This window comes from Dermacentor variabilis, chromosome 4 (genome assembly GCF_050947875.1).
Source record: "Dermacentor variabilis isolate Ectoservices chromosome 4, ASM5094787v1, whole genome shotgun sequence".
Lineage (NCBI taxonomy): Eukaryota > Metazoa > Arthropoda > Arachnida > Ixodida > Ixodidae > Dermacentor > Dermacentor variabilis.
In genome coordinates, this window is record NC_134571.1 from 92772449 (window position 1) to 92786977 (window position 14529).

The 14529-nt window shown below is 45.7% G+C and overlaps 1 protein-coding gene across 2 annotated transcripts in view; it reads left to right on the plus strand.

The window, feature by feature from the left end:
* LOC142579502 (fatty acyl-CoA reductase 1-like) overlaps positions 1-9635 on the plus strand; it is a 31022-nt gene extending 21387 nt beyond the window's left edge. The window contains exons 10-11 of one of the 2 annotated variants that reach the window (XM_075689767.1): positions 6976-7215; positions 9353-9635. In XM_075689767.1, the coding sequence (XP_075545882.1) occupies positions 6976-7215; positions 9353-9524 (412 nt within the window). In that variant the 3' untranslated portion in view covers positions 9525-9635. Of the gene's footprint in view, positions 1-6975; positions 7216-8375; positions 8569-9352 lie in introns of those variants that run through there. The other variant, XM_075689768.1, reaches the window with a different exon arrangement.
* The last annotated feature ends 4894 nt before the right edge of the window (positions 9636-14529 follow it).

The window sequence follows — 14529 nt, forward strand, 5'->3', positions numbered from 1 at the left end:
GCGGGAGATCGCGAGAGGCAGCGCGTGGGTGTAGGTGTCGTGCGCAATTCACGTTCAAGTTCACTTTTGTTAGGCATATTAAAGCATATTAATGCCTACACGTCACTTTGACGTGGTGAGTTGCCGCGGTTTCGTAACGTTGCGGGGCCGAAAAGCGATGTGGGCGCAACCCACAAACTTTTGACGAATGCCGCAGGGCTTAAGGCGAAAAAAAAAGTGTAGAATCATAACTATTACAGCGGAGCTGTTATACGCTAGGTTCCGGCGGTTTGTGTGCTTAGGCAAGAAAGATGGCGGCCACCCCAGAGCTAAACGAGCTATAGCACAAAGCAAAAGCGTATAACCGGGTACCCCTTAGCTGCGTTTAATCGCGAGAAGTGTCTAAACAGATTGGGCTAAAGAAAATATCGTAATAAAGGAAGTAAAGCCGGTATAGACACTGTTTAGTATGGATTGCCGTTTGACAGAACGGGTTCTAGAGGCAAACACGTCATCTTATCCAGCTCCCTTCCATCCGTGCAATGGGTAGGCCGCGTGCGGTGAGGACTGCGGAAGAGCAGCGTGCCTACAAAGAACACCGTCGTGAACAGAGACGGGAATGTGCGCGGCGACGGCGGGCGGCACGTAACGCGAACGAAGATCGTGCCGCAAACGCCAAGCGTATGCACCTTAGGATGGATCACCTTTACCGACTCCACTTCTATAGTAATTGTGGGTGATTTCGACATCGATGTGTGTCGGCCAGACGGAAAGTGGTTCGTGGCGTTTCTCTTGGAAAGGTTCCGCATTCGATGTTACACGAACATCGGTGTGCTCACGACGCGTCATCAGTCGTGTATAGACCTCACATTGGCCAAGAACATATCCAGTGTCGCCACAGAGCCACAGGCCGTACATCGTAGCGATCATAAAGCGATAGTCACCTTGGTGACCAAATAATAAATCTAAAAAAAAGCAAACAAAAGAAGGTTAAAAAAATCATAAGTATGCAATTTAATAAAACAACAAGATCGCGAGAAAACCAAATTCATTGTGGTATGTCTTTAATATTAAGTCAACATATTTATTATCAATATATTTATCACAATATACAGAGTTCCGCTGGTCATCCACCTTCACAGAGTGGAAGGGCTCTGAATTTTTTTTCTTTTGCTTGGCCTAATCACGCATAAACAGGGCTCACACTTCCTATCAGGTGAGCAGCTATCATGGCGTCATATGGCAGACAGGCGACAGACACGGGGGTAGCCCGTAAAATGTTTGATCAATAGCTGAAGGCTGATTGCAGAAATGCAATAGAAACAGCTTGGAATACCTTTACGTATAGCGCCCCAGCTTTTCTACCAGAAACGACAGATATTGGTTTAGATTCAGCCTATTGCAAGGGCTCGTGTTTCTTCAAACTTTCACATGAACTGATAAAGTCCACGCAGCCTCCCACAACACGCATGAACACGACTGCATTCAAAATCAAGGAACGATGGTGACCCGACTCAAAACCACGTAACAAATGCGGGAACCAATGTCCTGGTGGGACAGCCTAAGAAACGCTGCAATATTAATCGCGGGGTTTAACGTCAAGAAGCTGCACAGTCGGTTATAGGGCACACCGCAGTGGAGAACTTCGAAATAATTTTGAGCACCTGCTAGCTGTTCAGACTGCACCCAAAGCACGGTAAACAAATTTTTTTTCAATTCGTCACTCACCTGGCTGCGGCCGCGGTGGTCGGGATTTCCCGACCATCACTGTAGAATTTTTTCCCGAAGGAAGGAAGGGAGTAAAATGTGGAGAAGAAAAGGCAGGGAGGTTAACCAGTTAGCTTAACCGGTTTGCTACCCTACACATGGGAGCGGGATGGGGGGTATGAAAGATATCCCGAAATTCCGCAGTGACCCGGTATCCACTGGTAGATGATGATGTGTCCCTTGTCGATTGCGTAATGGTGGAGGAGTCGGATGTCTGCGACTAATTGCACATTAGGTCTGTGGTTGAAAGGAGACAGCAGACACTGGAGAGCTGCCTTTGAATAACAAAATATGCACCATGAATTTGGTGATTTGGGACCAATAAACTCCAGAGCAGCACGGATAGCTGCGAGTTCTGCAGCCGTCGATGATGTAACGTGATACGTCTTGAATTTGATGGTGACAGATTGAGCGGGAAGTACCACTGCTCCAGCTGAACTTTTAGAGGAGACAGAACCATCCATGTAAACGTGGGTGCGTTCGTTGTGTTATTCTTGTAGGAATGAAAGCATGGTTTGTTTGAGGGCGAAAGATAACATCTCCGTTTTCTTTCTGATGCCGGGAATGACAAGAAGGGCCTGGAGTGGATGCAGGCACCACAGCGGTAGAGATGGTCGTGCTGCAGGTGTGAAATTTGACGGTAAACTTCAATGGCTGGCGGCAATAATTCTGCTAAATGCTGAACGAGGTCGAGCGGCAGGAAGGGAAGCGAGATGATGCGATGGAAGTCGATCGAAGTGCCTGATGTGCATCTTTAAAGAGTTGACATGAATATACGTATTGACGGGGTGGTTATGCGTGATGGCTATTGTTGCTGCCGTTGTTGCACACCTGGGAAGGCCTAGACAAATTCGCAGAGTTTGAGCTTGTACAGACTGGACGGCTCGGAGTTTGGCCTTACTGGACCCATCTAGTGCAGGTAAGCTGTAGCGTAGGAGACCCATGAACAGTGCGTTATAGAGTTGGAGCATTGCACTCACAGACGCACCCCATGACTTTCCTGCAAGAAATCTGAGCACGTCTGTCATCATCACTAGTTTCCTTTTTAGGTAAGAGACGTGAGGACTCCAGGAGAGGTCTCGAGCTATAATCACTCCTAGAAAACGGTGCGTATTCTCGTAGGAAATAGGCTGTCCATTAATTCTTACAACGTATGGTCTCATTGCTTTGCATGTGAGTGCGGCCATAGATCACTTCTCGAAGGACGCTTCCAAACCTCGTGCTTAAGACAGCTTGATGTTAGTGTGGCCGCTTTTTGGAGTCTGGCGGCACATGTGGACGCGTCGCTCCTGATGACCAAATGGATATATCGTCTGCATATATCGACACATGGACGGATTGCGGAAGGGTATGCGCCAGGTCGATGAGCACGAGGTTAAATAGAGTGGGGCTCAAGACTCTGCCTTGTGGTACTCCACGGTAGGTGTGTTGTGATGATGCACCATCATCTGTTTGCAGACATGATGACCTGTCCTTCAAGTAGCTGAATATCCATCGAATCACAAGTCCACCTAGGCCAACATCGCCCAAAGCGTCCAGGATGGCTCGGTGTGTTACGTTGTCATAAGCGCCTTTAACGTCCAGGAACATTGCCCCTGACAGTCTCCTTAAGCTATTTTCGTGCTAAACAGACGAGACAAGATCTATGACGTTGTCTACAGAAGAACGTCCGCGTCGGAAGCCTGCCAAAGCGTCAGGGTATACCTTGTAGTTCTAGATACCACTCTAGACGTGTCAGCACCATCCTCTCCATCCCCTTTCCTAGACAACTGGCCAGAGCAATCGGGCGATAAGACGCCACGTATAGGACTGATTTACCTGCTTTTAGCAGAGGCACAAGGCGGCTGGACTTAAATGCAGCTGGAACCACTCCTTCACGCCATGAATTGTTGTACACCTCTAGAAGAGCATGCCGGGCTGTTTGACCGAGGTTGCCAAGAGCAGTGTATGTCATCCCGTAAAGCCCAGGTGATGAGGAACGTCTACACGCTGCCAACGTCGCTTGTAACTCCTCGATGTAAAACAGATTGTCCATACGAGAATCCCACGAGATTGGAATGTTGAGGGGGTCATGTACGGGGAACGACGACGGTAGACCAGCAACCCTTTAACAGAAGTCCTCCGCTACGTCGATCTCTCGCGACCTTGCCAGAGAGACTGGTATTTGAAGGGGTGGCGTTGTTGTGGTGATGTTTGAAAACCGCGCACCGTTCTCCATATATGTTATAGAGGTTTATGTGGATCAAGGGAATCACAAAACGTCTTCCATCTTAGAGACTGCAGGCAGTTGATACGATGCTGCATCTTCTTCTGTATGCGTCTCGCCTCTCTCAGGTCGTAGATGGACTTGGTGCACCTGTACCTTCGTTCCCCGCGACGGCGAATCGCTCGAAGCCGCTCCAATTCTGCTTCGAATCCAGAAAATTTAAGAATAGGCAAAATAACTCCTGTGGCTTCTCGAGCAGCGTCGTTAATGAGCTCCTCGATGTTGCAGGTGGACAGTGTTGGATCTTTTTGCAATTCTTCTCCATGAGCAACGTGCATTTAGGCCAGTCGATGCGTTGAAGAACTGTGGTAGAGTGTGACTTGTGTATGCCATCGATTTTAACAAGAGCCAGGCCTCCACTTGGCGTCGCCTGCAAACCAACTCGTTTCCAAGCCCGGTGTCGTGCAGCCTCTACTACCCGGGTCAGTACTCCAGCCAGTGTAACCTATGTAAAGCCAGGGCTAATCTTAATCACATTCTGTGGGAATGCCCACAGGCTCCCTCTGAGGGAAGAATAAAGTCTTTAGAACAATGGGAGACCTTATTACTCAGCTCCGATCCGGAGATTCAACTGAAGACCGTCCAACTGGCCGAAATCACCGCTAGGGTCCAAGGACTCCTGGCCGTCGTCTAGGTGGGAAGACTTAAAGCCTTCCCTACATCTGTTGGACAAATAAAGTTTTACAATCCAATCCAAACGTATGTTGGAACGTGGTCACTACCATGTGGTTCGTTGTCCGGAAATCATTTCACACTGGCACTGAGGCATCTTGAAACAAAAGTTAAGTCCAGGCAGCTGCTGTATGGTAATCCCCGCAGTGGAGCTGAACCACCGCAGCGGATGAGAAATGCTATGTCGTATTCTCTCTCTCTCTCTCTTTCTCTCGGTTGCTGTGATCTGTAAACGTCGCCTATCGTGGCCTCTAGGTTTTTTTCGGACTAGAGCTTTTTTTTTTTGCACCGCCATGATGCTATACTGTTGTGGGCACACGTCAGAAGCTGTTCCTTATAGTGTTTCGAGAATGGAAGAGGGCGCTTTCTGTCACATGTCAGAATCTATGTGAAGCAAAGCTTTAGTAAAGCGTTTTATTAACTGTTTTACAGCTAACAGCCATGCGTACCATCGAGTTGACTTGCGTGCTATAAAACGCATAATATCATGGAATAATGATGTTTGTCGGCGACAAAGGTCGCAGTTTTAGTGTCGGGCAATTTTAACGTTTACGCAGCACATCGTCCACAAGCTAAACCGAAATACAAACTCCGAATCAGGTGGATACACAGTGTGAGGCGTATAGGCAGCGACATCACAAGGACGAAGCCGATGCATGATGCTTGTCGAGAGAAGAACGGGAATGACAGGTGCACGCCCAGAAAAGTATGACACGTATCAAGTAACATTTAGCGATGCTCTACCTCTCGTGTCACAGTAGGACATGTCCATACTGGAGGACTGGCCAAGAATGGCAACAACACGCATACCGCATACTGCATACTGCATACCGCATACCGCATAGCGCATACCGGGTTGCTCAAAAAAATTGCGTGAAATATAGTTCACCATTCTATTGACAGATAAGCGTTCTTTCGAAATATGTGCGAGCCGACATTATATGTTAAGGTTCTATGTGGGAATCGTAGTAAAAAATACCCATTCTTGAGGACTGGCCGGAAACGGGCATGCCTAGTGAAACATACCGAATGGCTAAATCAAAGAAAATCTAAAAATCCAAAAATTCGTTGAATATAATTCATCATTCCATTATCAGAATGATTTTCTTTAGCGATGCGTATCAGTCGACATTATGTGTTCAGGCTTTATGTAGTAAGGTAATGTAATAACTAGTATAACTATTTTCTGCATACTTGCTCAGCATACAAAGACTAAATAAGCCACTATGCAGGTATTTTCTTATACGCTTTGTATATACATCCGCAAATATACCCGCCGATATAGCGACCGACCCAACAGCAGCCAGGCAGCCACACTAAAGCGAGCAAAGTAAGCAAAGAAAGCTTCGCTGTAAAATGTCAGCATATCTTCTGACTGTGCATTGCAAGCAATGTTAAGGCGAATAAACAGACTAGTGCGGGGTTGTATTTGAGACTCAATGGCCCTGTAAAGCTCAATTCATGTAAGGCACCCTGCATTTAGAAGCTGCCATCGATCAGTGTATAGTCAAAGGTGTCCTTTGTGCGGCATTCGCGCTGCTGTTGAGTCTAGACGAAAACTCTGTTTTGTCTGATGACTTTCAGTGTTAGGATTAACTTAATATAAGCGTGTGTAAGGCGACCGACAATTAACCAGGTTTCAGAGCAGTATGTCCACGCCTTAGGGGCACAGCAGGCGAGCAGGTAGCGTCCGACCCCACGAAGTTTTCTTCAGAGGACAAGTTTATATATTAAAGCCTTGTCTTCTTGTTGGTATTAGCACTATCGTGAAGAGGCAAAGCAGGTACGCCGAATTTGTCGTCTTTATTTTTGGCCATATGTTCCTGTGTGTATTTGCGTGCGTGCGTGCGTGCGTGCGTGTGTACGTGACCGTTTTTCTCGCATTGCACAGCTCTTTTTCTTTGGCCAGCACCTTCTTATGTTTTACCAGCTTGATCTACAGCAATTTCTCATTCACACTCTGCCGCATTCCGCTGCTACGTCGTGGTAACAAAGCATCGGATAACGATGGCGGCTAATTGTCATTCATGAAAGAGAGAGAGAGAGAGAGAGATTAACCCTATTTTACAAACGTCAAAAACTGCCGACGTGGTGACAGTTTAATAATTACGAACTAGGCAGTGTGCAATGTCGCACTATTCAGAACATATTATTTTTCGCAGGAGAGGACAAGTTACAGCCCTGGCAATATTTTTAGCGTAACACTTACCACCACTGACAGTGCATAAATAGACATTCAAAATTTCTTAAGTGGATTGCCTCACTTTATTGGGCAAGGTGTCCCGCTGCAGGCCAACGTACGTGAAAGTGTACCACTGCACGAGCGGTACCCTGCAGCAACACACGTGGGCTGAGCTGGTTGACACGATGCAAAGAGCCATCTTGCGACACCCACTGCCAAATGCCATCAGCTTTCCAAAGGTTGTCGTGACCAACAGCCAGCTGTGGTACGACGCCAACCTCTACTGCAGGCGTTATCTGCCTGCACTCGCCGCAGACCTGGCCTTGCAGCTAAGTAGAAGAGAGCCAAGGTTTGTATCGCACCGTAATGGCTCGTGCGCTTTTGCTACATTAAAAATTCTTGAAAATATGAAATATGCCAGGCTAATGTAATCCTCAGAAACTGTTCGAAGTGAATATGACCAGCGAACTCACCCGCTACAATTCGTAAATTGAGTTATGTGCCCTGATGTAACTACTGTCAAGCTTAATTATGGAAATATCAGCAATTCGTCAATTATGATTTCAATGTTTTGTGCAGATAAGTTCCAGAAATTTGAGTAATCCAGTTCGAGAAGTAGAATTGCGCTGCACGCCAAGGGCGGCTGCCCGGTATGATGTGCAGGTAGTATTCTCGTCGCCTAGGAAGATGATGAGTTTTTGTAGAAAAGTGTATGTACACAATGTGTATGGGAGAAATGTGTATGGGAGAAATTTGTTGAGTGCAAGGTTGGAGTGGTAGGGTTCCTCTAGATTGGACCGACGGGCAAGGGCCTCAACAAAACGCTTCAGGAGCACAACTACTTGTGTAGCAGAGTGGTAGTAGAAGGTACTTTCGCTCTCTACTGCTTTATGATTAATTGTACCCCGAATTTGGAGAACACTACAGTTCTCGCAAGCAGCAAAGACAGGCTTAGAAGAACAATTGTAAAGCGTGTATTATGCTTTCGCAAAAGTATGACACGTACGTAAGTTCACCGTCTATCCCAGAGAGTCTTTCCTGGGCAACCAGAGGAGAATCCCGGAGTGTGCGCGCAACAAAGAATTTGGCTTAATCATAGAAAGGGGTACGCTGCATAGGAAGGGTACGAAAAGATAAGCCTCACGAGTTAAACTCTTTTGCGCAATACTCTTTGCGCATGGCGTTGTTGCCCACTTTGTAAACCCCCTTTTTGTTTTAATAAACAGTTCACAGATGCGATTCGTCTGTGCTGTTTTCGTCCCTGTATATGTTTCGACTTTGCAGCGCTGCTTTGTAAGTATGAGGGCGAAGTGGTATTTGCTTCATTACCTCTGGCTCTTGCGCCTTTTAACTTGTTATTATTGATCACAATATTTAGCGCCAAGCTTTCTTTGCCTCTTGCCCCCATCTTGTGGGAGCTGCAGCTGCAGACTTGCCAAGTTTGGCCACTCGCTATGTGCAATTGGGTATGTGGCACTTCGTATTTGAACATTTTTGTTCATTTTTCAGAATAGGTGTGTACCGCTGATTAGTCGCCCGGAGAGGCAAGTCGGCAACGAAAAATTGAAGAAGTCAGGTACAGAGAAGTAAAGAAGTCGCCAGCAACAAAAGCAGCCATGTGCAGAGAAATAAATGAAGCGAACAAAATGGAACCGGAGCGTGCGTTAAGCGAGGAGCGTAGACCCATATATAAGTGCACAGATTTCAGTATATACCAATGAAAGCTACGCTTCCCACGTATGCGTGGGATACCATTTCTTGTTCATTCTTGACACGTGAAAGCGTGGTTGCCAAGTTAAGATACAAAAACTACAGGACAGTTATAAACTGCCCATTGGCTGCATCGCATTTAATAACCGCTTAAAACTGTCAATAGCAAGCTTTAACGGATCCGTTATTCCGCTAAAAGCAAGTGGACTGGGCGTTTTGCTTAATAGGCAGAAGCCCAAACCTGAGTTACCTGCACGGTGCAGCCAACTTGTGGTGCAGCGCTAAGCCAGGCATACACAGAATTAATATCGCAGTAAACAAGTGTGTTCTAGTTCGCTGCTGGTGTAAATTTTCGGCAGCGGCGTATTCGTGAACTCGATTGAACTCAATTTTATATGGTACAATGTTGATGATGACTGCGTGCCCAGAGAAGTAGGACACCTATGAAAGCACACTTCAGGCTTATATACTCCTTGTTTCACAATGACACAGACCCATTCCGAGGAATGAGAGAAGAATGAACAGATACCCAGTGGCCCAAATTGATCGGTTAGGGCACGTACCCGTGCCACATACCCAGAGTCACGTGGAAAGTAGTCAGGTTCTCTACTAGGCAAAGGGACAACCGAAGACAGCCAAACCCCAGGCAAGAGACAAAGAAAGCTTCTCTTTAAGAACTTGACACAGTGCGACGTACGTATATACCAACATTTCTTGCAGACAACAGGGGGCTCACTAATATAACTTTTTTTTTCTTTAACACTGTTATTCCGTAGATTCGTGAAGAGTTACAAGAAAGTTCGTAAAAGTATGGATGCTGCACGTTACTTCGTGATTCACGGATGGCTTTTCAGAACGACCAATATCATGAGGCTAATGCGTGACCTCACTCCCGAGGATAAACAGGCAAGTCAAACAATAGAGAACATGTTCTTATTGCCGAAGTAGGGCATTTATAGCGAACAGACCACAATATCGTCTCAGAGATGCGTGCCATGAAAATCTCGCGGAAGGAAGCTGGGTAAAAGCCACCTCCTCATTAAATTTCTTTCCACCCATTACGAGCCTAGGCTAACACACAATGGCACTCAAAACTGCTGGCTGCATCCGCGCTACTACAACTTCCGACATTTCTTTATGCGAAGCATTTCTTGGCGAACATTTGCCACTTTGACAGTATCTATCTACCAATCAAAGTAGCCGCCTACATCTTGGTGCTCCCATGGTCGTTTCGTTAAGTTGGTATATACCAACATTGGCGTAGTATGACAAGGGCGTATGACGAACATAAATGATAGTTCATGACATGAATGTCATGACACACGTGTCATTTAGGTACTGAAACAGCCGCCTACGTCTTGGTATGTAACCAATTTGGTATAGTATGACACGAGTAGATCACGAACATAAATGATCGGTCATGACATGAATATCATAACATGTGCGTCATGTAGGTATGGAACATCTTATGTCTTGGTATGTACCAAAATTGTCATAGTATTACAAGAGTGTATGGTGAATATACATGATAAGTAATTATGTATATGTCATGATATGCGTGTCATGTAAGTCATGAAACAGCCTATTACGTCTTGGTACATACCAAAATTGTTATAGTATGACAAGAATGTATGACGAATATAAATTATTGGTCACCACATGAATGCCATGGTATGCGTGTCATGTAGATCATGAAACAGCCGCCTACGTCAAGGTGCTCTCATAGTCGTTTCGTTAACTTGGTAGGTACCAAAACCGGCATAGTATTACAATATTGTAAGAGGAAGATAAATGATAGGTCACTACAGGAATGTTAATAAATGCGTGTCACGTGGGTCATGAAGTAGCCGCCTACGTCTTGGTGATCTAAAGGTCGTTTCGTAAACTCGGTAGGTACTAAAACCGGCATAGTATGACAAGAGTGTAGGACGAAAATAAATGATAGGTCACTACATGAATTTCAATACCTGCGTGTTATGTAGGTCATGAAGTAGCCGCCTACGTCTTGCTGTTCTCGTTGTCGTTTCGTTAACTTGGTAGGTACGAAAACCGGCATAGTATGACAAGAGTGTAAGCCGAAGATAAATCATAGGTCATGACATGAATGTCAATATATGCGTGTTAAGTAGGTCATGAAGTAGCCGCCTACATCTTGGTGATCACATGGTCGTTTCGTTAACATGGTAGGCTCCCCGCACACTGCTTCGGATAACATCGATTCCCACAGGGCTTGAGATCTGCCGGCTTTTTTTAATTCAGCCGAACCTTTAGGATGCTGTGATTATTTAAGGTATTGTAGGTTCAAGCACGCACACGACAAAAGCAGGTGGGAGCGCTCAAATGCAGCTCAGTGCCCGGTAGCTTTATTTACATTGGGGTTTAGCTACACCATAATACGACGGAAAAGCACAGCAGATGAACTTTGTTGCGTGCAATTGCAGATGTTGAAGCAGCTACCGGTATTTAATGTGAGCCGAGGTTTTTGTTTTGCAGATGTTCAATGTTGATATGAGGAGCCTGGACTGGTGCGCGTACTGGGATCAATACTTGCTGGGAATTCGCAAGTATATATTCAAGGCCGAAGATTCAGAGCTTCCAAAGGCACGGAGGCACTTGACAAGGTGAGCATATTTGTAAATACAAAATGTGGAATGCCTATTCGACGAATTGTCCCAAGTAGGCCTCTTACATACAATGTGTTAATTGGAAGTGGCCGCTGCTTCTAAAGCGTTAGCTTTTCTTACCTCACGTAATAATCACGGTTAATAAGAATATAGCTGGTAACATACAGGAATTCTATAGCATTAACGAGAGGGTGGCAGGTCTTGTTGTGAAACTTAATAAGAGGTACAAAATGAAGATTGTACAGGTCTACGCCCCTACATCCAGTCATGATGACCAGGAAGTCGAAAGCTTCTATGAAGACGTGGAATCGGCGATGGGCAGAGTGAAAACTAAATACACTATACTAATGGGCGACTTTAATGCCAAGGTAGGCAAGAAGCAGGCTGGAGACAAGGCAGTGGGTGAATATGGCATAGGCACTAGGAATAGCAGGGGAGAGTTATTAGTAGAGTATGCGGAACAGAATAATATGAGGATAATGAATACCTTCTTCCGCAAGCGGGATAGCCGAAAGTGGACGTGGAGGAGCCCGAACGGCGAGACTAGAAATGAAATAGACCTCATACTCTGCGCTAACCCGGGCATCATACAAGATGTGGACGTGCTCGGCAAGGTGCGCTGCAGTGACCACAGGATGGTAAGAACTCGAATTAGCATAGACCTGAGGAGGGAACGGAAGAAACTGGTACATAAGAAGCCGATCAATGAGTTAGCGGTAAGAGGGAAAATATAGGAATTCCAGATCAAGCTACAGAATAGGTATTCAGCTTTAACTCAGGAAGAGGACCTTAGTGTTGAAGCAATAAACGACAATCTTGTGGGCATCATTAAGGAGTGTGCAATGGAAGTCGGTGGTAACTCCGTTAGGCAGGATACCAGCAAACTATCGCAGGAGACGAAAGATCTGATCAAGAAACGCCAATGTATGAAAGCATCTAACCCTACAGCTAAAATAGAACTTGCAGAACTTTCGAAGTTAATCAACAAGCGTAAGACAGCTGACATAAGGAAGTATAATATGGATAGAATTGAACATGCTCTCAGGAACGGAGGAAGCCTAAAAACAGTGAAGAAGAAACTAGGAATTGGCAAGAATCAGATGTATGCGTTAAGAGACAAAGCAGGCAATATCATTACTAATGTGGATGAGATAGTTCAAGTGGCTGAGGAGTTCTATAGAGATTTATACAGTACTAGTGGCATCCACGACGATAATGGAAGAGAAAATAGTCTAGAGGAATTCGAAATCCCGAAGGTAACGCCGGAAGAAGTAAAGAAAGCCTTAGGAGATATGCAAAGGGGGAAGGCAGCTGGGGAGGATCAGGTAACAGCAGATTTGTTCAAGGATGGTGGACAGATTGTTCTAGAGAAACTGGCCACCCTGTATACGCAATGCCTCATGACCTCGAGCGTACCGGAATCTTGGAAGAACGCTAACATAATCCTAATCCATAAGAAAGGGGACGCCAAAGACTTGAAAAATTATAGACCGATCAGCTTACTGTCCGTTGCCTACAAAGTATTTACTAAGGTAATTGCAAATAGAATCAGGAACACCTTAGACTTCTGTCAACCAAAGGACCAGGCAGGATTCCGTAAAGGCTACTCAACAATAGACCATATTCACACTATCAATCAAGTGATAGAGAAATGTGCAGAATATAACCAACCCTTATATATAGCTTTCATTGATTACGAGAAAGCGTTTGATTCAGTCGAAACCTCAGCAGTTATGCAGGCATTACGGAATCAGGGTGTAGATGAGCCATATGTAAAAATACTGGAAGATATATATAGCGGCTCCACAGCCACCGTAGTCCTCCATAAAGCAAGCAACAAAATCCCAATAAAGAAAGGCGTCAGGCAGGGAGATACGATATCTCCAATGCTATTCACAGCGTGTTTACAGGAGGTATTCAGAGACCTGGATTGGGAAGAATTGGGGATAAAAGTTAATGGAGAATACCTTAGTAACTTGCGATTCGCTGATGATATTGCCTTGCTTAGTAACTCAGGGGACCAATTGCAATGCATGCTCACTGACCTGGAGAGGCAAAGCAGAAGAGTGGGTCTAAAAATTAATCTGCAGAAAACTAAAGTAATGCTTAACAGTCTCGGGAGAGAACAGCAATTTACAATAGGCAGCGAGGCACTGGAAGTCATAAGGGAATACATCTACTTAGGGCAGGTAGTGACGGCGGATCCGGATCATGAGACGGAAATAATCAGAAGAATAAGAATGGGCTGGGGTGCGTTTGGCAGGCATTCCCAAATCATGAACAGCAGGTTGCCATTATCCCTCAAGAGAAAAGTATATAATAGCTGTGTCTTACCAGTACTCACCTACGGGGCAGAAACCTGGAGGCTTACGAAAAGGGTTCTACTCAAATTGAGGACGACACAACGAGCTATGGAAAGAAGAATGATAGGTGTAACGTTAAGGGATAAGAAAAGAGCAGATTGGGTGAGGGAACAAACTCGAGTTAATGACATCTTAGTTGAAATCAAGAAAAAGAAATGGGCATGGGCAGGACATGTAATGAGGAGGGAAGATAACCGTTGGTCATTAAGGGTTACGGACTGGATCCCAAGGGAAGGGAAGCGTAGCAGGGGGCGGCAGAAAGTTAGGTGGGCGGATGAGATTAAGAAGTTTGCAGGGACGGCATGGCCACAATTAGTACATGACCGGGGTTGTTGGAGAAGTATGGGAGAGGCCTTTGCCCTGCAGTGGGCGTAACCAGGCTGATGATGATGATGATGATGATGACCTCACGTACTCCTCAATTTTAGGCCGTTGGCACAGTCTGCAACCGAGAGAGGTGAGGGAAATGATAAAGGTGACACAAGTTGCTTGCATTCTTAGAAGCAAACCCGCCGCCACGAACAGCCCACCAATGACAGAGGAGTGTTCGGTGATAATTGCGCCTGCAGTATCTTGGAAGTTCTGCCACGTCGCAATCACACCACGTCTTTCCCTTCGTCAGCCGGTGGTGGCACGGGCGTTTGCCACCGCGTTACTTTAATCAGATGGTGTTTAACATTACGGCGTCGGGAGTGCCGGCAGCAGTGCTTCGTTCCTCGCGCTGCGGTGCGCACGCGCTATACTCCGTGGCTGACATCAGGCGCAACGCTGTGGAAGCTAGAGAGGCATTTTGCAGTGTCTGCGTCTGCACTTAGCAATAGTTTGCTGTTCCTGATTGTAACTGTGCGAAAATGTTCTTTATAGACGCTGAGTGTTGAATGAAAAATGTTTTAATCCTTATAAACAAACTGTGGTATGCGGTTATCTAATACGTTGATTTAGATCAATTTGTTTGAAATGCCAAGC